Below are 25,226 nucleotides of genomic sequence, written 5' to 3' on the forward strand. Positions count from 1 at the left end.
TAAAGCAGGGGTTCACCCAAAAAAAAATTCTAACATTACATTGAGCCGAGTTGTTAGAATGACATTAGGCTGTTTTTTTTAATTTCCTTGCCGTACATACCATTTTATCTATATTTTCACTGCGGCTTCCCGGGTATGTAATCTGCGGGACTGGGCGTTCCTATTCACATGCTAATTGATTGACATGCTTCCCACCGGCGCATACAGCGCGTCACGAGTTGCCGAAAGAAGCCGGACTGCGAGTCGGCTCTATACGGCGCCTGCGCACCGACGTTCTGCTTCTTTTGGAAACGTGCGACGCGCTGTATACGCCGGTGGGAAGCATGTCAATCAATTAGCATGTGAATAGGAACGCCCAGTCCCGCAGATTACATACCCGGAAGCCGCGGTGAAAATATAGATAAAACGGTATGTACTACGGCAAGGAAATTAAAAAAAACAGCCTAATGTCATTCTAACAACTCGGCTCAATGTAATGATAGAGATATTTTTTTTTTGGGTGAACCCCCGCTTTAAACTGGTTGGAAAAATGAGCAAAGCACACACACACCTACAAGGTGTACTAGCCTCAATCCAAAACACTTGAGTGCGATTTCTGTCTTCTCTTTGGTTAATATGCACCAGTCATTTCTAACAGCCTATGTGGACACCAAGCAATCCCAGGAGAGGGCCCCACTCCCCCCCAGCACACAGCAAGTGATTTACAGCCTCAGTTGTGCATGTTTCCCTACGGGACTGTGTAGAGAGGGATGTGTCCATTCCCTCCACTAAGGTCTCAATTTACACTTAGCTGTGTGCCGTGCAGTGTGTGATATCAGATACCCACCCTCGGCCTGCTGGGCTGAGAAATGCTGTTCAAATTTTGCACTTTAGGAGGCTGTATAGAAGAGACACGGCAGATAAACAGGTACAACATATGCAGGAGGATTTTTTTCATCTCTGTGTATATAGTTACTTTACTCGATATATGTAAGGGTTTACAATCACTTTAAATAACTCAAATACATATAACAAGGATGAATAAGACCACAAAGCTGAAACTTTGTTTGTTGTGTATCGACCACTTTAATATTCTAGACCAGTGATGGCGAACCTTGGCACCCCAGATGTTTTGAAACTACATTTCCCATGATGCTCAGCTACACTGCAGAGTCCAATGTAGCTCCAAAACATCTGGGGTACCAAGGTCCGTCATCACTGTACTAGACCTTGTGTGTTTGTAGGGTCTATATGGTGCTATGTGTACAAAATCCACTGTGAACACAGCCATTCAAATAAAACCAATAAGACAGTTTTACACTGTTTTTAATCATTTTCTTTTTTATTTCTATCCTGTGAGGGAATCAAGTGTAAAATTCAGGGTTGCTTGAAAATCCCACCCTACACAGGAAATACACCCTCTTTCCCCATTTCTCAAAATTCAAAAATAAGAAAACATTACATAGGCTTAATTAATTAGAATAAAATTATTTCTATACTTTTACATTGATACAAACTCATTCATAATGAATGGAATGCTTTCTTTTGACGGTTTTTCTGAGCATCAATCAAAAATATATGTCTTGTGTGACATGAAACAGCACTGCAATTCATATATTTTATTCTCAAATGAATAGTAATCTTTTATGTGCTTGAAAAGGTTTTGAATAAAGCCCTAGCTGAAAACAAGGAGTGGAATACTCAAAGTGGCTGGTGGCTCCAAACTAAGGCTGGATTCAAACCTATGCATTTTTAGGGCTTTTTGCACTACCGAACGTGTTCCAAAGGAAACCATGGTAAAGCGACTGTAGTGCAAGTCTGCAAAATGCTAAAAGCACTAAAAACGCATAGGTGTGAATCAGGTCTAAATGAAGATTTGTCAACAATCCACTTCCCATCTTTAGTAGTTGCCAGTGGCGCGAGTTCCCATTCTTCAATTGCTAACACGACGGCCCGTCACCTAAAGCCATCAAGGTGTGTAGAAAACTTTATACAAAGAAAACACCCAACAAGTTGCAGTGACAGTGTTGAATCACAAGGTTAATGACAGTCACTCTACCCAACAGCTATAAATGAGTGCTTTGCCAGTTTTAGTGAAAAAACAGAAAGTCCTGGTGTATTGCTTTGAATCGTTTTTTAGCAAAAAAAGACAAACAAAATTTAGTCTTGTCCCAAGTACTTCTGGGTCTTATATTTAACATACCACTGCCTATGTTAACCAGTGGAAGCCTACTAGACATCCAGGCAGAAAGATCTGCATGACAGTGTACCCCGTATTTTAAAATGAAAGCACATGAGACTACTATAGGGCAGGGCATTATACAGCACACTGGGCTCAACCACTTCAATTGAAAGCCATTAAAAATAATTTTCTTTCAACCGAGATTAGAATAATTAAAGAACTCGGTCTACTAAAAGTGCAAGCTGAATGCCATATTTTTGTAAAGGTCAAATACATGGTAAAAAATAAAATACAGTTATTACTACTTTTATTTCAGAACACACTTTTCATAGTGCAGCAATTACTGAAGTCCACAGGGACTGTATACAGATCCAAAAGTGTGTGTAATCTTTGCTCCCATACCACGACCAACAAAACTTAAATTTGTAACTACGAATTGTAACTGCGAATGTATGGTTATCCAGGCAGCACTGACTGGCTTTCGGCATTATACTCTTTCTATAATTCCAGAGCATCCTGTGTAAAGAGTGCTAGTGGTACTATTGAAAGACTTTTCAAATTTAAAGTATAGGGAACAAAATCATCTTTCAGAAGGAAATCCGTTACCAGCAAATGGCTGACATCATATCCAAATTATCCCGACAATCCAAAATCCCCCATTTTTTTTTTTTAAAACAAACCATTTCATCCCCAAAACTCCAGATACATTTATTGTACACATTTTTTGTTTTTTGTTTTCTAACTGGAGTTTAAAAAGTAAAACATAGCTTTACCAATATATACAGTTTTTTTACCTACAGGTAATAGGGAAAAATAAACAAAATTTGCATTTGGGCAAACAGTGTGTCATGAAAATCATCAAGCATCCTGGGAAACACAGGTTATGATCCAACGCGGGTTGTGGTGGTTCTTTTATCCGAGAAGAAACTTTTGAGCAGGAATACCTGTCCAATGCTTACAACTAGAAGAATGATAGCCTCTCCTACAGACCAATAAGCTACTCTTGTGTTAAGATCTTCTGCTCGGCTGCGTCCTTGTGCCTCCCTTAAACGGAAGTGTGTTTGGTAGTCAATGACCGACTTCAGGGCTTCATGGATTGATACGCATGCAGATTCCATCTGTAGGAAAGAAGTATAAATATGAAGAATCTTAGAATGAGCTCAAAGTACAAAATACAAGTAAAAAAAAGAAACACACAATAAAGCAAGGTTATACAGCAAGGGTGTCCAATTGAATCCCCAAAGAGTTTAGCATGTGGCCCGTGCCTGTCTGTAGGGACACCAGGGATGTCATGCAAACATAGCAGCCTAGATTTACAAGCCAAGCAAATGCACGCCTAAAGGGATGCCGGGGTCACTGTGTTTGCAATAGCACTGGGCAGCAGGTAAATAAATGCTACAGGGCTGGATCTAGGGGGGTGCTGGAGTGGGCTGTGCACCACCAGATTTTAATTGCACCCCCTCAAAGCCCCCCCATAGCAAATACATAGGCTACACTCACATTATCAATTAGCGTTGGTGCGAATTGTAGCGACCGTTCCTCCTGCGGATCTCAGCGGGAAGGTGCAGCTGCTGGCCCTTTTCACGATAATGACAAGCGATTGCCTGCGGTGATCACTTGTGGACGCACTTTGTTTGGATTCAGCAGCGATCACCACAGGTAATCAGTGGTTATATAGAGTGCCACGAATAGGTGTGGTCGCCAGCGACCTGTCATAGTAAATAAGCCCAGTGGCCGCTCCTACCTGCTAAGAGGAACTACTCATCAGCAATACTTATTGTTAGTGTATTTTATGTGCGGCCCAAGACAATTTCTTCTCTTCCATAGTGGTTCAGGAAGGTCAAAAGGGTTAAACACCCTTGTTCCTCAGTATTCAGCAAAAATGTTTGAGACCACTCATAATATAAAACAGTTGAAGCAAAAAAATAAAAAAAAACACACAAAACTAAAGTAGCCACCACATCTAGGGTGGCAAGCTGCATTATACTAAATGTTGTTCTTGTGTTTAGATACCCTTTAAGGTTTCCTGTCTTTTGACCCTACAGGAGTATGGAAAATAAAAATTTGTTAACCATCCCCGCATGGCCAACAAAAGATTAGTCTGCCAGCACTTGGCAAACAGGGTAGCTCATAACTAGCTTATTCACTAGAATCCCAATTCAAAATGGACTCGCATAGTGATTTCTCCTCTTTGAAAAGACCTGACAGGCTACTGTCTGTGAGAACAGTCAAAGCCTGAGGACCCTTGTAGGTCTATAACTGGCCTAACAATATGACACATCCCTGCCACTGTCAATTTACAGATCAGAAAAAAGACAGACGTCTTTGCCATAACAGATGCCTTATAACAAAAGCAAAAAAAAAACACTGATCAAAAAGCTGAATACCCCAATAATGTTGTTTGTATTTCTGACATGAACAAATATTTGACACTACACATGTACAGATTTTGTTCCCACAAAAAATAAAATAAAAATTATAATAAAGCTTTAGTTTACCTAGGGAAAAAAAATCAGCACATGGGACCAATGCTTCAGTGAGATGTGTTCCTGTCCTTTTGCCAAAATCTTCCTCCTCTGATGCCCCTGCAATCCTCCAGTGCAACGGGGGCAACAGGCACTCATCAAGAGTGCCCGACTATACCTACCTTTCTGCCCAGCTGCTCCAATCATAGAAGCTGCTGTACTAACAGCTTCTATGAATGGTGCAACTGGGCAGACATTGACAGGCACTCTTGTTTAGTGCCCAACACAGCTCCCACAGTTATATTAACCCTCGCTGCACCGGAGAATTACGACAGCCGGGGGGGACATTGGAGGAAGGAGATTGAAAGTAGGGCACAGTAGCACAAGGGACTAATCTCACTGAAGATAAGCATTGTCCCTTGTGCTGATGTTTTTATATTTTTTATGTAAGCTGATGCTTTAAACATTTTCCCTTTTCTTTATCGTACATCACGGGACACAGAGCGGCATTCATTACTATATGGGTTATATGGAGTACCTTCAGGTGTAGACACTGGCAATCTCAAACAGGAAATGCCCCTCCCTATATAACCCCCTCCCATAGGAGGAGTACCTCAGTTTTTCCGCCAGTGTCTTAGGTGTTAGTCATGGTTTAGCTTGCCTCCACATCCTTGGGATTAGGTGAGCTAACCGGTTCTGTCCAAAAAAGCCTCAGCGCTAAAGTGGTCAGTAACCGGACCCCAAACCCTTGGGGTATAGCCCATAATGCTTTTCTTTTTAGAGAGCTGGACCCTGGGCCCAGAACTTAGAAACCTTTGGGTGCCTAATGTTTCTGTTGCCAGAGTGCTATATGGGCCCAGGACAGTGGATCCTTCATAGGAACCCAGGGCCTGAAGGTCTAGACATCCCCACCGAGATGGGGGAAGATTGGGCCTCTTGCTTGGCAAAGTCCTGCGGCATGGAGCAGGTAAGTGAGGGGAAAACTTGCGGAACTTGGTTCTTAGCAGGTTTTTTCTGGGGGGTCACAGGGGACATGCCTAAAGTTATGCACTGCATCTGGCAAACTAGTCACATATCATAAAGATAGGATGGCTCTATATGTATTATTCCCCATAAGATGTGACCTCCCTTGTAGTGTTGGAAAAGCATTGAGTGGGGCCTGTGTTATATAAAAATATATGTGTGTGTCAGAGAGCTGTGCTTACCTGCAAGCCTCCAGGCGATGCTCCATTCAGTCTTCCTCCTCACGGCCTGCAAAGCAGGCAAAACGCTGACCTCCTCATGGCTGCAGTTTGCTGGAGCAGAGAGGTCCCTTCCTCCCAACCCCACCCCCCCCCCTGTCGGGAGGGGCATTTCCTGTTTGAGATTGCTGGGGGGGAAGGGCGGGTCAGTGGCTTAAGGAAGGGGCGGCCCTTCCTTGTTTGTTCCATATAGCTCATTCAATACTTTGGAACTGAGGAGGAAAGACCAGAACGGCAAGCACGGGGCGCCGAGGACACACAGTGGCCAGAAAGAATATTGCAGTCTTCAGAAAGACTGTTTTCAAGCCTAGGAATAGGCTGTTTCTTTTCCATCTCATAGTTTTTCTTGCAATACTACTCAGGGGGACAGAATGTTTTTTCTTTCCTAGATTTGAAAAAAAAAAAAAAAAAAGTTTTTTTTTTGAAAAAAAAAAAAAAAAAAAAAGAGAAGTGTCATCTAGGGGAGAGGAAGCATTTTTTATCCCCCAAACAGGTGTTTGGGCATTTAACTATTTATAAGTCCCAGGTACCAATAAGTAGCAGGTGTACCTCGGTATTGTACCATGGCATCAAAAAACAAGGGTACAAGAGGTGGGGATTCCCCCAGAGAGTCTGAGGTCTCGGACAATGCTATGCCGCTGCTTTCCCCACAGGGAGCCTTGGGGCCATCGGGATCTGGGGCTGGAGCTGACGCGGGTCAGTCCAACCCTAAGATGGTCACGGAGGAGGTATTACTCACCTCTTTAAAAGAGATGCAGAAAAGCATGGGTAAAATGATAGCCGCAGCTATGCGGGGCAGTAAGCGGAATAGATCTCCGTCGCCCGAGCGCGGACCCTCAGAAGAGGAGGTCCTTTCCTCAGGGGAATTGGACGACCTCTTGGACAAGGACCAAGTAGGTTCAGGGATCGAAGATCCGGATACAGAGGAGTCTGGGGCAGTCTCCCTGAGGGAGAGCTGGTGGATTCAAGGATTGTCGGACTTGGTCCATAGGGCATTCAACTTGCCAGTACCAGATCTCCAGGTATCGACGGTTTCAGCTTTGGGTTCACTGAGGGCGCCTCAAAGCAATGCTGTGTTTCCGATCCATCCTCTATTAGAGGGAGTTTTGTTCCAAGATTGGAACAAGCCAGATAAGATCTTCTTACCACCTAAGAAGTTCTCTGTCCTATATCCTATGGAAGAAAAATTTTCCAAAAGATGGGCTACTCCTGCAGTGGACGCAGCCATCTCATGTGTTAACAAATCGTTAACATGCCCTGTAGAAAACATACAGGTGTTCAAGGATCCAGTTGATAAGCGCTTGGAAGCACTACTTAAGAACTCCTTCACTACTGCAGGGGCAGTAGTACAGCCAGCTGTGGCTGCGATTGGGGTCGCTCAAGCATTATCGGATCAATTTAAGCAGATGCTTAAACTTATTCCTGCCCAGCAGGCAGAAGAATTTTCGGATGTCCCTAAGGCCATATGTTTTACGGTAGACGCAATCAAGGATTCTATCCAGCAAGCGTCACGTTTATCGTTATCCCTTATCCATATGAGAAGACTCTTATGGTTAAAAAGCTGGGAGGCTGAGCCCCCATGCAAGAAGCTCCTGGTAGGGTTCCCCTTCCATGGAGGACGACTCTTCGGAGAAGACCTAGATAAATACATTCAGACCATTTCAAACGGCAAGAGTACTCTCTTGCCAACTAAGAAGAAGGTTCAGGGGCCTGCGTTTAAACGACAGTATTCCCCTGGGCAGGGGCCCTCTAATGCCAAGCAGTATCGACGGCCTCCTGCAAAAGCAAACTTCGGCTTCAACAGCAAATCACAAGGACAGGCTGTTAGAGGCAAAAGGCAGTGGTTTCGCAAACCAGCAAAACCAGCCCCCAAGCCAACCTTATGAAGGGGCGCCCCCACCCACGAAGGTGGGGGGAAGGCTGCGACTCTTTTCAGAGATTTGGGAAGCCAGCATTCCCGACGAGTGGGTACGGTCTTCCGTGGCCACAGGCTACAAATTAGATTTCCTAAGGTTTCCTCCTCCTCATTTCCAGGAGTCGAGGATTCCAAACGATCCGCCTCGGATTCCGGCCAGCCTGGAACAGGGGCTGGGTTTCTACTCCAACCTATTCATCATCCCCAATGGAGATGTCAGGCCAATTTTGGACCTAAAGATGGTAAATGCATATCTAAAGATCCGCTCATTTCGGATGGAATCCGGGCGGTCAGCAGCTGCCACACTCCAGAAGGACGACTTCATGGCGTCCATAGACATAAAGGATGCCTACCTTCATGTTCCAATTTATCAGCCACATCAAAGATATCTACGCTTCATGGTGGCTTCGCGTCACTTCCAATTCGTGGCGCTTCCCTTCGGGTTGGCTACGGCCCCCCGGGTGTTCACGAAGGTCCTAGCTCCGATCCTAGCCAAGCTAAGGATCCAAGGGGTCACGATCCTAGCATACCTGGACGACCTCCTAGTCATAGACCACTCGTCTCCCGGCTTGGAGCGAGCAGTGGCCCTCACGGTCCAATACCTCGAGAGGTTCGGCTGAGTCCTAAATCGAGAAAAGTCAGCTTTCCAGCCCACAAGGCAGTTGGAATATCTCGGCATGAGATTAGACACAGAACAACAAGGAGTGTTCCTACCTCTGAGGAAGGTAAAAGCCATCAAGGAATTAATCCTACTGGTTCTAAGCAAGAAAGAACCGACTATTCGCCTATGTATGAGGTTACTAGGCAAGATGGTGGCCACATTCGAGGCGGTACCATACGCCCAGAGCCACACTCGCATCCTACAGGCAGCCATCCTGTCAGCATGGAGCAGAAGGCCACAGGCCTTGGATATCCCGTTGCCGCTCTCATCAAGAGTCCGACAAAGTCTGTGTTGGTGGTTAGACCCTCAGAATCTACTGAAAGGGAAGTCTTTCAGCCCAGTGGCTTGGAAGATAGTGACCACAGACGCCAGCCTGACGGGCTGGGGAGCAATTTTGGATGGTTGCACTCGCCAAGGTACTTGGGCAAAGCCAGAGAAGCAGTTGCCCATCAACATCTTGGAGCTCAGAGCTGCTCGACTAGCCCTCAGGGCTTGGACGTCAAAATTGCAGGGGTTCCCGGTGAGAATTCAATCAGACAATGCCACGGCCGTGGCATACATAAATCACCAAGGGGGAACCAGGAGTCAAGCCGCTCAGAGAGAGGTGAGCTTGATTCTCCTATGGGCAGAGGCTCATGTGCCCTGCATATCGGCAATATTCATTCCAGGAGTGGACAACTTTCAGGCGGACTTCTTAAGCCGCCAGACTCTATGGCCGGGGGAATGGTCTCTGCATCCACAAGTCTTTCAAGCACTCTGCCAAAGATGGGGAGTGCCGGACGTGGATATCATGGCATCGAGACTCAACAAGAAACTAGACAGGTTCATATCCCGCTCAAGGGATCCGATGGCCTGCGGAACCGATGCGTTGGTTTGCCCTTGGCATCAGTTCAAACTTCTTTATGCGTTTCCCCCGCTCCAGTTACTACCCCGCCTGCTGCGCAGGATCCGGGTGGAGCACATACCAGTCATCCTGGTAGCTCCAGCATGGCCCAGAAGGGCATGGTACTCACTAATCTTAAGGATGGTAGTGGGAGACCCTTGGACTCTTCCTCTACGGCCAGACCTGCTATCGCAAGGTCCGATCCTCCACCCTGCCTTACGGCATCTAAATTTGACGGCCTGGAAGCTGAATCCCTGATTCTCAGGGGTAGAGGTCTGTCTCAGAAAGTAATCTCTACCCTAATCAGAGCCAGGAAACCGGTCTCTAGGGTGATTTATTACAGGGTCTGGAAGGCCTATGTAGGCTGGTGTGAGTCCAAGCGATGGCTTTCTCGCAAATTTACCATCGATAGAGTATTAAGTTTTCTCCAGCTAGGAGTGGATAAAGGATTGGCATTAAGCACAATCAAAGGACAGATTTCTGCTCTGTCAGTGTGGTTTCAGCGGCCGCTGGCCACCCACTCGCTGGTTAAGACCTTCCTTCAAGGGGTCTTACGTATTAGACCTCCAGTTAAATCCCCGCTTTGTCCGTGGGATTTAAATCTTGTTCTGTCAAGTTTACAGAAACAACCGTTTGAGCCGTTGGCTGATATTCCTTTGGTTCTACTGACAAGGAAGTTAGTATTTTTGGTTGCCATAGTTTCCGCAAGAAGAGTTTCGGAGCTGGCGGCCTTATCCTGTAAGGAACCATATCTTGTTTTTCATAAGGACAGGGTCGTTCTCCGCCCTCATCCTTCCTTCCTACCGAAGGTCATATCCAGTTTTCATTTGAACCAGGATTTGGTATTACCATCCTTCTTCCCTAAACCTACTTCCAGAAAGGAAGGGTTGCTGCATACCTTGGATATTGTCAGGGCCATGAAGGCCTATCTTAAAGCTACAAAGAAGATCTGGAAGACAGATGTGCTGTTCATTCTACCGGATGGGCCCAAGAAGGGGCAGGCAGCTGCAAAGTCCACCATTTCTAGGTGGATTAAGCAATTAATCACTCAGGCCTATGGCTTGAAAGGGTTGCCTCCTCCAGTATCATTAAAGGCTCATTCTACTAGAGCCATGGGCGCCTCCTGGGCAGCACACCACCAGATCTCTATGGCTCAAGTTTGCAAGGCGGCAACCTGGTCTTCTGTCCACACGTTTACAAAATTCTACAAGTTGGACGTAAGAAGGAATACTGATACTGCCTTCGGGCAGGCAGTGCTGCAGGCTGCAGTTTGAGACCCTCGGATTCCGGGGGCTCCTCTTTTTTGAGTTAAATTTAAAATTTAAAAATTATTTTTCTCAACTAAATTGGATTTATTATGATTTGAGTATATCTCTAAATTAAATCCTTTTGTCTTGGAGATGTTCTCCCTCCCCTCATTGTAAGCATTGCTTTGGGACATCCCATATAGTAATGAATGCCGCTCTGTGTCCCGTGATGTACGATAAAGAAAAAGAGATTTTTAATACAGCTTACCTGTAAAATCTTTTTCTTGGAGTACATCACGGGACACAGAGCTCCCACCCCTCTTTTTTGAGGACCATTTTGGGAGGCATACTGCTTGCTACAAAACTGAGGTACTCCTCCTATGGGAGGGGGTTATATAGGGAGGGGCATTTCCTGTTTGAGATTGCCAGTGTCTACACCTGAAGGTACTCCATATAACCCATATAGTAATGAATGCCGCTCTGTGTCCCGTGATGTACTCCAAGAAAAAGATTTTACAGGTAAGCTGTATTAAAAATCTCTTTTTTTTTAACCACTTAGGACCCGTACCAATATGCAGGTAAAGGACCAGGCCCCTTTTTGCGATTCGACACTGCGTCGCTTTAACTGACAATTGCGCGGTTGTGCGACGTGGCTCCCAAACAAAATTGGCGCTTTTTTCCCCCCACAAATAGAGCTTTCTTTTGGTGGTATTTGATCACCTCTGCAGTTTTTATTTTTTGCGCTATAAACAAAAATAGAGCGACAATTTTGAAAAAAATGCAATATTTTTTACTATAATAAATATCCCCCAAAAATATATTTTTTCCTCAGTTTAGGCCGATACGTATTCTTCTACCTAATTTATAGCGTTTACAAAATAGGGGATAGTTTTATTGCATTTCTATTAATTTTTTTTTTTTTTTTTTACTACTAATGATGCGATCAGCGATTTTTTTAGTGACTGCGAGATTATGGTGGACACATCGGACAATTTTGACACATTTTTGGGACCATTGTCATTTTCACAGCAAAAAGTGCTATAAAAATGCATTGTTTACTGTGAAAATGGCAATTGCTGTTTGGGAGTTAACCACTAGGGGGCGCTGAAGGGGTTAAGTGCAACCTCATATGTGTTTCTAACTGTAGGGGGGCAGGGCTGGACGTGTGACATCATTGATCACCTTTCCCTATATCAGGGAACAGACGATCAATGACAGCGCCACTGTGAAGAACGGAGAAGGTGTGTTTACACACACACACACACCTCTCCCCGTTCTTCAGCTCCTGTGACCGATCGCGGGACATTCGGTGGCAATCGGGTCCGCGGCCAGAGCTTCGGACCGCGCCACGCCCCACGGCTGGGCATTTAACAATCACGTACAGGTACGTGATTGTGCCCAGCCATGCCATTCTGCCGACGTATATCGGCGTAAGGCGGTCCTTAAGTGGTTAAACAGCATATTATTCTTAGAAGCCATTCATACTCTACCTGAGTCAGTGCAGTTGCTCTGTTCTCACTGGGGAACAGTGGAGGATCTTCTCCAACTTGGAAATCAAAGTAGACGGTCTTGTGGGTGAACGTGGAAAACTCATTGCTGAAACAGAACTTGTATGTGCCATTGCGGGTGGCTGTGAAGGTGAAGCTGTCGTACTGCTTCTTCATCTCCTTGTACAACACTATGCCATCAGGGTCTTCTAGCCGGCAATCCACATCATAATGACCACCTGTAATCACCTGATATAAATTTAAGAAAAAAAAAGTCAGAAAGACACTAAGGGTTCACAACAGGTCCTCAACGTTAAGGGTCTGTGGTAATGAGCAAATAGAGCATTCTATGAGGTGTATGATATTTGCAATCGAGATAGGTTTGAAACCCTTCTGGGAATAAAAAATTTTTTCAAAGTAATAAACATGTTATACTTACCTGCGATGTTCAATGGTATTGCACAAAGCAGCCACCAACCTCCTTTTCTGGAGACTCCCGCTGGCTCCTCTTCTGTGCTTGCTCCCATAGCAAGTAGGGATCGACCGATTATACCCCCCCCTTTCGCCGATCGCCTGGGCTCTCCCGTGCCACCAGGAGGCTGGAGCAACCAGCCAGCACATCTGCCGGCTGGCCGAAGACCCGAACTAAGCCGATGCTTCATTCATGTCTCGGATCTAGTAACCCGGAAGCAATGTCATGGCATCATTTCCCAAATTACTGGCATCTTAAAGGCCCCAGTTTAAAAAAAATATATAAAGTATTCAAAAACGTCAATCTTGACGTTTTTAATACTTTCAAGTGCAGAGGAGGGTTGTGGGGTCTTATAGACGCACGATCCCTCCATCAAGAGTACCTGTCACTGCCTATTATGGTCACAAGGGATGTTTACATTCCTTGTGACAGCAATAACCCTAATAAAAAAAAAAAAAAAAAAAAAGGTATTATATTGCTGCGGAAAACAAAAAGAAGTAACGGAAGTTGACCAGTCCACTACAGAAAAAAAAATGTCAAAGTGGATTACCAAACTGGGAAAGTACTAAGCGGTTGTTGACAAACTAGGCTGGTCCTGGAATGTATGATAAGATAATCTCACACCTTATAGCTGAAATGCAAACACTGCATGGCACAAATTATTTTCTATATTCAACTTGATCAGTTTAGCCAAGTTTGTCTCAGTGACTGCAAGCTGAGCTCCAGGCAAATAGATAATTACACAGATAAAATACATAGAAGGAAGAGGTTTTACCCGACAAAAGATTTGTTTGTTCATCCGGTCCAGCGATTTACACAGCTCTGCCACAGTAAAGCACTGTCTGGCTTTCTCTTTACTTGATATTCAACAAGCACCACAGGAAGCAAGTGGGAATCCCTCCAAAGCGAGGGGAAATACAATTTGGACAGTTATGACCAGAAAAAATGCTCCCACTGAAAAATGTCTCTGCTTCTCCTTCTCCCACCGACAATTATTAAATGTCGGATTTCCCATTACAGTCAATCTCCTCAGTAAAGACACAGCCAGCAATAAAAACATGACACATTGTATAAAAACAGTAATTAAAGACTTTGGCATATTGATCACAAATGAAATAATGGTGATCATTGAAAAACAAAGAAAATAAAAGAAAAATAAAATGCTGTTTGGAAAAGAAACCTGTACTTCTTTGGGAACAAAAAAAAAAACAAAAAAAAAAAACGAGTGCAGGCATTAGCAAACATGAATAGTAAAGAATAGCTTTGTAATAGTTTGCCATAACCAGTTTGACAGGTTGGCTTTAGACCCATATAAAGAATTACTGTGCGAGGAGAGATCATCAAATGAAGCAAAGTAGAGTGTGTGTTCAGCAAAATGATGCCAACATGCAAGCCAGGTGATTGAATGGCAAATAGATCAGCAGAGCTGTAAAAATCACATAAATCAACATTTGTTAGACCTAATGTACTAATAATTGGTCCATGTATGCAAAATATTCCTAGGCAAGCCACAATTCGAACAGCCAAAAACAAATAAAAGCAAGGGTCATACCTTCAATCACATAGTCCTATTTGCTGTGTTAAAACAGAGAGAAAATCTGAAAAACTGCAGATTCAGAAACGGCCCATAAATACAAGCCACTGTGTGTGGAATAACCTAGAATGCAGAAAGCGACCCACTCAAATCTCCACCTAACAACTACCAGAAAAGGTCATAAATGTGAATTTTTTGTCAAAGATTATTTGACAATTTTTTGTCAAAGAGTAGGTTGCCAACCTAACAACAATATATTGGGTCTAGCAGTCCAATCACATAACAACCAGCTTTGGTGGAAACAATTATATTACACTCACATCAATAACAAACAGGTATTACTGTTCATAGAAGGGCACTGCTTTCTACACCACGGCCTTCGAAACAACTAAGGCCCCTTCCACACAGGGACAGATCTGCTTGCAGCGGTCTGCCAGCTTAGCGGGAGACCTCTCTGTTGATCTCCGCTGAGCCGGCGGATGACAGGTCCCTCTCTGCTCACTGAGTGGGGAGGGGCTTGTCCAGCGCCGCTGTCTCCTATGGAGAGATAGGACGAAAACGGACAGCATGTCCGTTTTCATCAGATCTCGACGGATCGCCATCCGTCTGATTTTAGCGGATCGGATGTCAGCGGACATGTCACTGCTGACATCCGACGCTCCATAGAGATGTATGGAGCGGCCGTTCAGGTCCGCCGAAAAAACTGACAGGCGGACCTGAGCTGCCCGACCGTTTAAAAGGGGTCTAAATGTGCTTTTTCTTTTAAACTACTGTAATTGTGTGCTTTCCAACACTGGTTATAATATTTATTCTGTGGTAGTTTTGTTGTGATCCCTGTCCCTGAATAACACGACATATACAAAGAACAATCATGTGTCTTCTATCACGCTGAATGAAACAAACGGCTCAATGCATAACTAAAACCAAAGAAAGCCTGGGAGAATATACAATGCCAACAACTGTAGAATGACAGGCACAAGCTAACTTGCCACATGATATATAAAAAAAATATATATATATTAATTGTATAAAGAACTGATGTAAAGAACTTGTCATGTTCTCACAAATGTGTAGAGCAACGTTTCTAAACTCCAGTCCTCAAGGCGCCCCAACAGGTCAGGTTTTTAGGATTTTCCTCAGATGAAACGGCTGTGGTAATTACTAAGGCAGTGAAACTGATCAAATCACCTGTGCAAAATAATGGAAAGCCTGAAAACATGACCTGTTGGGGAGCCTTGAGGACTGGATTTGAGAAACACTGGTGTAGAGTACATAGCATCCTGTGCACTCTGTAGACAGACACCACATGATGCGTCTTCATGCTTATTTCCTTTCCCTGAAGTAGGTTGGGAAAATCCAGTTATATGTATGAAACCTTGGGCCAAGGTTATTCATAGTGAAGCTTAATGTTCACCCATATTGGCCCCAGAGGCAGCATAATGTCAATTCTTCCTATAGCCAGCCAACAGGCAGAAGATGTGGCTATTATGGACTGGGCTCACACTAGGTGCTGTGTACTATAAAGGTTAAATGTGAAACAGACAGATATAATGATCTATGCACTGTATATACCATTACCAGGGAACTAAATGTCACAGGTTATATGTCATTTGACCAGAACTAAAGGGACCCCTGTTAAAATGTCAGGGTTTTGTGATGTAAAAAATAAATTTGTATGACCTATGAACTGTACAACTCAGTTGAACAACAAACTGAAATCATTTAGGTGGAGGGAAGTAAAAAAAAAAAAAATAATATGGTTGCATAATTGTGCACCCCCTTAAACTAATATTTTGTTGAAGCACCTTTTGATTTTATAACAGCACTCAGTCTTTTTGGGTATGAGTCCATCAGCATGGCACATCTTGACTTTGCAATATTTGTCCTCGTCTTTGCAAAAACACTACTAATCTGTCAGATTATGAGGACAACTCCTGTTCACAGCCCCCTTCATATCAACCCACAGATTTTCAATTGGATTCAGGTCTGGGCTCTGGCTGAGCCATTCCAAAACCTTCTTTTTCTGGTGAAGCCATTCATTTGTTGATTTGGATGTAAACTTTGGGTCGTTGTCATACTGAAATATGAAGTTCCTCTTCATTTTCAGCTTTCTAGCAGAAGCCTGAAGGTATTGTGCCAATACTGACTGGTATTTGGAACTGTTCATAATTCCCTCTACCTTGACCAAGGCCCCTGTTCCAGCTCAAGGAATACAGCCCCAAAGCATGATGATGCCACCACCATGCTTCACTTTGGGTATGGTGTTATTTTGGTTATGTGCAGTGTTGTTCTTACACCAAACATATCTTTTGGACTTATGGCCAAAAAGTTTAACCACTTCAATACCAGGCACTTTCCCCCCTTCCTGCCCAGGACAATTTTTAGCTTTTTTCGCTGTTGCACTTTGAATGACAACTGCGCGGTCATGCAGCACTGTATCCAAACAACATTTTTTATCATTTTATTCCCACAAATATAGCTTTCTTTTGGTGGTATTTGATCACCTCTGCTGTCTTTACTCGTTGCGCTATAAACGAAAAAAGATCTAAAACTGATGGGCCGCACTGATGAGGAGCTACTGACAGGCATTACCGAGTGGCACTGACATGCATTTATGGGGACAGGCTGGCAGCTGATGGGCACCTTTTGATGGGGACTGTGCTGATAATCAATGTGCTGACTATCAGCACAGACCCTCCCCCCCCCTCGGACAGGGAGAGAACGATTGGCTCTCCCTGTCAGCTTGAACCGAGGAATGCACTTCCTGGTTCACGCAATGATCAGCTGTGATTGGCCACAGCTCATCACATGTTAAGAAGCCTTTGTCATAGGCTCCATACCACGATCAGCGTTGCAGTGTGTCAGACTGACGCACATCACCTCTGATCGCCTTGCTGCGCAACCCAGAGAGCCGGCTGCGTTTTCCTGATCACGTCCGGTCAGGATAACCCAACCACTTTGCCGCCGTCATTCTGTTTTATGGCAAGTGGTTAACCTTGGTTTCATCAAACAATAACACATTTCCCCACATGCTTTTGGAATACTTCAGATGTGTTTTTGCAAAATTTAGCCGGGCTTGGATGTTTTTCTCCATAATAAAAGGCTTCCTTCCTTCCACTTTACCCCATTGAATAGACATATGACAAATACGGGAGATTGTTGTCACATGTACAAAATAGCCAGTACTTGCCAGATATTCCTGCAGCTCCTTTAATGTTGATGTAGGCCTCTTGGCAGCCTCCCTGACCAGTTTTCTTTGCATCAATTTTGGAGGGATGTCCAGTTCTTGGTAATGACACTGTTGTGCCATATTTTCTCCACTTAACCATGACTATCTTCAACGTGTTCCATGGTATATCTAATGCCTTAGAAATTCTTTTGTACCCTTCTCCTGACTGATACCTTTTACAATGAGATCCCTCTGATGCTTTGGAAGTTCTCTGCAGACCATGGCTTTTTCTGTAGGATGCGACTAAGAAAATGTCAGGAAAGACCTACTAGAACAGCTAAACTTTATTTGGTGTTAATCAGAGGCATTTTAAACGATATCAGGTGTGTACTGACTCCTATTTAACACAAGTTTGAATGTGATTGTTTAATTCTGAACACAGCTTCATGCCCAGTTATAAGAGTGTGCACACATTATTATTACTTACCCCCTAAAGGATTTCAGAGTTTTTCAATTGAGTAGTACAGCTTATAGGTCACATTAAAGGTGGAAAAAGTTCCGAAACAATTTATCTTTGTCTCATTTTTTTTACATCACAGAAACCTGACATTTTAACAGGGGTGTGTAGACTTTTTATATTCATTGTTCTTCGGCCTACTAAATGGAAAAGAGAGCATGTTTCATCATCTATTGAAAATTCAGGTGAAGCATCGCTCAGCTATAAAATTCTGAAGCAAACATAGCAGCAACACTTTCTGGATGGTCTCATTCCTTGCTGAGTCTGAGCTTCTCATGCTTTCCCATTGCAGCTGGGTTCACTGGCGGCAGGAGCTGGAACATGTTAAATGCTAAATACGGCGGAACATGTTCCAAAAAGACTGGGAGATGGCTTTTAAATTTGTTTTTTAATCATAACTGGTAAAAAAAAAAAAAAAAGAGAATTTGGAAGTCTTCATACCTGAAATTCTAGTGTACACTTGGTTCCCTGAGTAATATCTTCATAGAAGCACTGCTTGGCATTATCAGGCAGTTCAAAGGTGATTTCTGATGCAGTGGCACATCCCAGAGCAAGCAGAAGTAGTGACAGCAAAGACCTCCAACTGGATTTGTACAAACAACGCAGCATCTTCAGGTTTTACTGGCCACTACCACAACAACAATCTCCTTCTGCAAAATAAAGAATACAAGACAGTAAGTCAGTTTCTCAATTATTGGCATGATTTATGATAGAAATACTAAAATGTTATGTCTTTCTCTGTAAGCTCCAACAAATCCAATTGACAGCACTTTACAACAGGGTGGATAAAAATAAATGATTTAAAAATAAATAATAATCGGATTTGTTTTGCAAATCTATGTACACTACAAACTGTATGACTAAAATGGTCCTGATATCGCTGTTTCATTAACCTGACAGCTTATTCTAAATACAATCTTTAATATTTCCAAACAAAATGGTTTCCTAACTACAAGCAAGAATTAGTCCTTACATTTAAAGAGCACCTGTCATGTCAGATGCATCATGGCAGCGCCCGGGTTGACAAATTTGCTTGGAATCTAGGAGCCAGCTAAAAAAGTTAGGAGCCAGAAAACGCGCCCCGTCGCGACGAGCTTGCGTGCAGAAGCGAACACATACGTGAGCAGCGACCGCACATGTAAACAGTGTTCAAACCACACATGTAAGGTATCGCCGCGATTGGTAGAGCGAGAGCAATAATTCTAGCCCTAGACCTCCTCTAACTCAAAACATGCAACCTGTAGAGTTTTTTAAACGTCGCCTATGGAGATTTTAAAGGGTAAAAATTTTACGCCATTCCACGAGCGGACGCAATTTTGAATTGTTGGGTATCAATTTACTCGGCGTAACATTATCTTTCATAATATTAAAAAAAATGGGGATAATTTTACTGTTGTCTTATTTAATTAAAAAAAGTGTAATTTTTTCCCCAAAAAAGTGTGCTTGCAAGACCGCTGCGCAAATACGGCATAACAGAAAGTATTGCAACGATCGCCATTTTATTCTCTAGGGTGTTAGGATAAAAAAATATATATATATAATGTTTGGGGGTTCTAATTAGAGGGAAGAAGATGGCAGTGAAAATAGTGAAAAATTACATTAGAATTGCTGTTTAACTTGTAATGCTTAACTTGTAATACCAACGGCTCACCACCAGATGGTGCCAGCTCACAAAAAAAAAAAAAACATTTTTTTTTGTTGCCCCCCCTTCCAAGCCAAGTCGCCAGGACCCTATTTCTAGTCGCCATGGCGACCTGGCGCCCGGGATTTGTTGACCCCTGCGTTAGCGGGCATCCACTTACCTGCTGCCGCCACATGCCTCACCTTGTGCCACTGCCACATCACCAGCCGTCCCATTAAAGTGAATGGGAGTGTCGGTGAGTCAACAGCGAGTCAGAGGAGCTGCTGTGGGACAGAACTGACAGTTGCTTTTTAAAAAGCCACCCTGCTTTACAGTACAGTACACTATGATCACAGTGAGAATGTGCTCTACTGAATCATGTACATCCACACAGAGGAATTAATTTACTAAAACTGGAGAGTGGAAAATCTGGTGCCGCTGTACATAGAAACCAATCAGCTTCCAGGCTTTTTGGTCAAAGCCTAACTGAACAAGTTGAATTTAGAAGCCGATTGGCTGCAATGCACAGGTGCACTCTCCAGTTTTAGTAAATCAACCCCATAGAGTGTCATTTGTGAGCTCAGAACTCTAGTGACCTAGGGCCATTTGCCATCAGCTCAGGACTCTAGTGGCCCAGGGCCATCACAGGACCTGACCATTAGCAGATGAACTCTCTATGGGCGAATATTAGTTGTAAGGCAGTTTTACCTGATAGGCTAGTTTGACTTGATTTCAACAATGTTTAGAATTGGCTTACAGCCTTGAGGATATTGGATGGCAACTAGCATCTGATGATTCTCACAAATATTTTTCTCTGTGACTGATGCTCTTCAATATTGTTCACACAAATGTCTCCATCACAGCAGTCGCTATCAAGTCAAATACATCTACTCCAAGAGATGCAACAGGAAAACTATGGGCCTGCTGGCAGAAAAACATCACTAGTCACACTCCTAGGATGGTGCACTGTTTTAACAAACCTACCTATGAGCAACTGCAGTCTTCAGATGGACACACACATTAAACATCTGTATGATCTTCTATTGGATGATCCCAAAACTAGATCGATTGAGTTTATCAACCTTTGCACTATTGATTGTACATCCAGCCAGGTAAGCCGTTTTTAGTAAATCTAAAGCCAGTCATAGACAGTTTGAATCTCAATTTAAACAATGTATGGGCAGGTTGTAATGTACCCAAGTTGACCGACTTATCAAATTGGGTACAACCAGCCTGTCGGGTTTCACAAACCATTATTGCTAGCGGCTATTATAGCCGCTAGCAGTAATGACTGTGCCCAGAAGGACTGCTTTCCATACTTTCTTTAAGGGCAAGACAGGGAACAGTGGTATCCACTACCTTGTCTATGCATTGGGCAAGGCTGCCCAGCATAACCCAAAGTATGTGGTGTTAATGGGCCCTGAAGGAGATTCTACAGACCAATGGTATTGTTTGAATTTTACTGAATGAAAGGTTATGCCTATTATAGCCCTGGTCTAAAAAAAAAGATAAATGTCATTGTCACACCATGTCAATTCAGATCACCAAATCCTTCTGTATTAGGGCCTATGAAGCCAACTGCATTCTGGAAAGCATGTATTTGTGTGTGTGGTGGCATGTTATGCTAAGATAGCCCATTTATTTTTTTATCAAGCTGTCCATTTGTCTCGTATTCAAAGAAACGTGCCTGCACAATTTTCACAATGATGGTCACCATATACACATTATGATTGGACCATACAATCAACTTTTCATTTACCAAAACTATGTAGAATGAGGACATACCTAAATCTAGCCAATCAGGCAGGCCTTCTACCACGTGGTTGCTGGTAGATCTAAAAGAGATTGGATAATCGGAGTGTAATAAGCTTAAAGCGGAGTTCCGCCGAAAAAAATAAATAAAATCAGCAGCTACAAAAAGTGTGGCTGCTGACTTTTAATATTCAGACATTCACCTGTCCCATGGTCCAGCGATGCGGGCATACAGCATTTTTACTGTGGGCACCCGGCTGTGGCTTCACAGCCGGGTATGCACTGCGCATAGGCAAGCCGTGCTGCGAATGGCTGGGCGATCTTCTGGGACCTGTGATGTGTCCCAGAAGATTGTAGGGAGAGAGGTGAACTTTCTTCCAGCACCTCAGAGCCCGGGAGGGTATCCGCCCCAAAAAATTACCTGCCAAATGTGGCATGTCAGGGGGTCACCGTCGCTTAAAGCGGAAGTTCCATCTTTGAGTGCAACTCTGCTTTAAGAATGAATCTTTGTGGTGTAAATGAGCCCCTAGAGAGGAAATGGTATTGTGCCCTTAGACGCATATAACGTCTTATTATTTTCACTGCACTCCAAATGTTTTACAGCCTCAGACACATTCATGTTTTTGCACTGTAAAGGCAGAAAAAAGGCTTTGGAGAATTGTGCATTTGCATGCTTTGGGAAGTTTTAACTGAACATACCAGACTTCCGTTTTTCCTACATACAATCAAACTGACTGCAGCGGAATCCACATAATAGCGATGTATGAATGGTGCTATTGAGAATCTTTAGACGCACATATATACATTTAGAAAAGCTTTCCAAATGCATTAACCTCATCTGATTACATTTGCCCGTGTAAATGAGGCCGAACATAGGCAGTGTGTATAGGGGGCCACTCCCCCGTCGCGTGTCTGTCAAATTAGGATGAGCAACTGTCTGTGCAGCCGCTGCATCCCCATTTAGTTAGCCTAGATAGATATCTCTATCTCTCCATCTACAAGAAGACATGAAAATTGCATGCGTTCGCGCACCTGTGGCCAAAATGCGCCCCTTTTAAACAGACGAGCAGGTATGCCTCACCCACATATCAGAAAATGCAGTGCCTTTTCTGGTACACAAACCACATTGTGCCATAGCACCACGTGGTTTTGTGTGGGTACCCTTTAACCGCAGGTACAGCAGCCAATTCAAATGAATGGACTGCTGTGCCTACGCAAATGCACATAACGCAGAGATGTGACCCTCGCCCAACATGGACTGTCTGCATGCAGCACCTGGTGACTTCCGCCACAAACAAATTGGCCTCTTCATGGTCTACAGGCTTCAGCATCTGTGTGAATAAGACCCGAATCCTTCCAAATAAGACCATTTGCACACAGGGCCATTCCGCTGCAGTGCAGGAGGGACAGGTGCATTGTCCAGCCCAGTTGCAGGCAGCCTATTAAAGTCTATGGCAGACTGCGGCTGGACATTATACCACCATATCTGTTCCGGGACAAGCATAGCCCACAAGGAATGAGCTCCGGCGTGTTCGCACAGTCCACGTGCAGAGCCCGCCAGGAAGTCGGCACGGTGCTGCACTAATCACAGGCAGGGAGACATTGTCCCGATGCGCGGCTGCAGAGATCGGGAAATGTCTCCCTGCCTGTGATTAGCGCAGCGCCGACTTCCTGGCGGGCTCTGCACGTGGACTGTGCGAACAAGCCGGCGCTCATCCCTACCCACAACACAAGTACCACTCAGCACAGCATTCTGCCATAGACTCTGACAGGTGCCTGCAGCAGGGCTGGACTATGCGCCTCTCCCCTTTCCCGGGCGCAACCCGCCTCTCCCCTTTCCCGGGCGCAACCCGCCTCTCCCCTTTCCCGGGCGCAACCCGCCTCTCCCCTTTCCCGGGCGCAACCCGCCTCTCCCCTTTCCCGGGCGCAACCCTCCTGCCCCCTTCCCGGGCGCAACCCGCCTGTCCCCTTCCCAGGCGCAACCCGCCTGTCCCCTTCCCGGGCGCAACCCGCCTGTCCCCTTTCCCGGCGCAATTTTCCTGAATGGCCCTGTGTGCTGGGGGCCTAAAAGGTGCAAATTCCCAAACCAATAATATTTATGTTACATGGGTCCCCTACTTATAAAACAAAAAACACACCTTACTATACAAAATCATAATAAAGAGAATGAAAGGCAGTATGCAGCAGATGATCTTCTAGAACGAGTCACATCAACCTGTATCCATGACACAACACAGGATCAATGAATGGGAGCAGAACAAAGAGAAAGTGGAGGAGACTAAATAAAATGGCTGATCAGAGCTACAATAGGTTGCCAAATTAAGATGAGGTGGTGACATTGAGTGACAATGACCCAATGCCATCATCAGTGTACAGCACCCACACCAAACATGGCACTGAGTGACCAGCATCTTCCCCCATTTTAATCCTGTATGTACCCCTCCCCATTTACAGCCCTGTGTCCTGGCCCTGCACTATGCTAGGACCCCCCTATACACCTGCAGTAGAAGCCGGTGACAGCTCAGCCCCCCCGGTGTCACTCACCCGGTACAGTCCCGGATATACTCAGTCAGGGAACGTCCTGTAAGCGTGGCAGAGGAGGAGAGTGACTGGGGCGATGGAGTCTTGGAAACGGAAACCGGCAAACGCTGACCCGGAAGCGCTCTTGCTCAGTGCATACGTGTTTGTCAGATAGGAGGAGGAGGAGGAGGAATGAGAGAGTAGAGGAGAGGAGGAGGGATGAGAGAGATGAGTGTGTCCTCCGTAGTGGGGAGGGTGCTCTTCTTGCTCATCACTTTCTCCCCTCCCTTATTGATGTGTACGAGAGGCACTGTGTGTTCTGTCAGCACTTCCAATCATACAGTTCCACATAGATCTTACACAAGATACAAATCACTCCTTTGTCCCTTAGATGTAGGCATAAATGCACTGTGGAAGTTGTTTTTGGCTCCATGCACTCTAGATGCTCAAAAAACGCTGGATAAAATATGCTAAGATTTTGCGTTTTTTTGTCAGCGTTTTTGCAGTGTTTAGGAACACTCCTTTTCCATAAGGAGGTTGCAGCCGCCGACGTCCTTAACGACCAGTGAATAGCTGGTTGTTAAGGAGCGGTCCGCAAACAATGGATGACTTATCAGCTGTCAGTAATAGCCGGTGTTCTGTCGATATGTGCCCGCCGTCGAAAAGTGCCTACGTATGGAATGGCACTCCAACAGAGTTGGCAATCAAAAAACACAGTCACTTCCAGCGCTAATAGGTGTGACGTAACAGATAGATAAAATGGTGTTGTAAAAGGTATATATGGTATCACAAAGCCAGGTGGATGCTGCCTTCCTCAGAGGGGGTATTCCGAAAGGAACTACAAGAAAAACAGAAATGGAAGGCACACCTAGTGCATTACCAGAGATAATTAAATAATAAAAAAAAAAATTGTATAAAAGTGGGTACTCACAAAAATGCAACCGACAAAAGGATATAAACACAGTGCATGGACGTGTTTCGGGAGCACACCCTCTTTCTCGGAGCTAGGCACCTAGCTCTGAGAAAGGGGGTGCGCCTCTGAAACACGTTAGCTGTACCCCGTGTTCTGTGCATGTCCATGCACTGTTTTTATGTCAGTTGCATTTTTCTGAGTACCCACTTTTATACAAAAATGTTTTATTATTAAATTATCTCTGGTAATGCACTAGGTGTCCGCGCCTTCCATTTCTCTTTTTTATAAAGTTGCCAATCAGCTGGAGTGACGTGCCATAGCGCATGCGCACATCGTAGGAGCCTTTTTTTCAATAGGAGATACCATTTCTCAGCCACAATTTAATGAATGCAAACAGCGGAGGGACGCCGTATTTGTCATATTGTGCCTCGCTGTTGTGCCGCGGGCACAATATGACATCTACGGTGTCCCTCTGCTCTTTGCATAGCATTCAATTGTGCCTGTGAAATGGCATCGCCCGTCAAAAAAAAACTCCTACGATGTACGCTTGCGCTAGAGTGACGTCACTCCAGCCCTTCCGTTCTGAGAATGCGCAGACACTATTCAACGGAGGGCACATATCGATAGAACACCGACAATAAGAAAATAGAGAAAAACATAGTGTAGGC

General features: G+C 44.4%; 1 protein-coding gene across 1 annotated transcript; it reads right to left on the bottom strand.

The window, feature by feature from the left end:
- Positions 1–2,819: 2,819 nt before the first annotated feature.
- On the bottom strand, positions 2,820–23,813 carry LOC120931868 (transmembrane emp24 domain-containing protein 7). Its single transcript, XM_040343768.1, has 4 exons — positions 23,670–23,813; positions 18,194–18,402; positions 12,064–12,309; positions 2,820–3,279 (listed from the first exon to the last, which is right to left on the bottom strand). Exons 2-4 carry the CDS (start codon positions 18,359–18,361, stop codon positions 3,043–3,045), a joined length of 651 nt encoding a protein of 216 aa, XP_040199702.1. The 5' UTR covers positions 18,362–18,402; positions 23,670–23,813; the 3' UTR covers positions 2,820–3,042.
- Between the last annotated feature and the right edge of the window lie 1,413 nt (positions 23,814–25,226).

Source organism: Rana temporaria, chromosome 1, assembly GCF_905171775.1.
Source record: "Rana temporaria chromosome 1, aRanTem1.1, whole genome shotgun sequence".
NCBI lineage: Eukaryota > Metazoa > Chordata > Amphibia > Anura > Ranidae > Rana > Rana temporaria.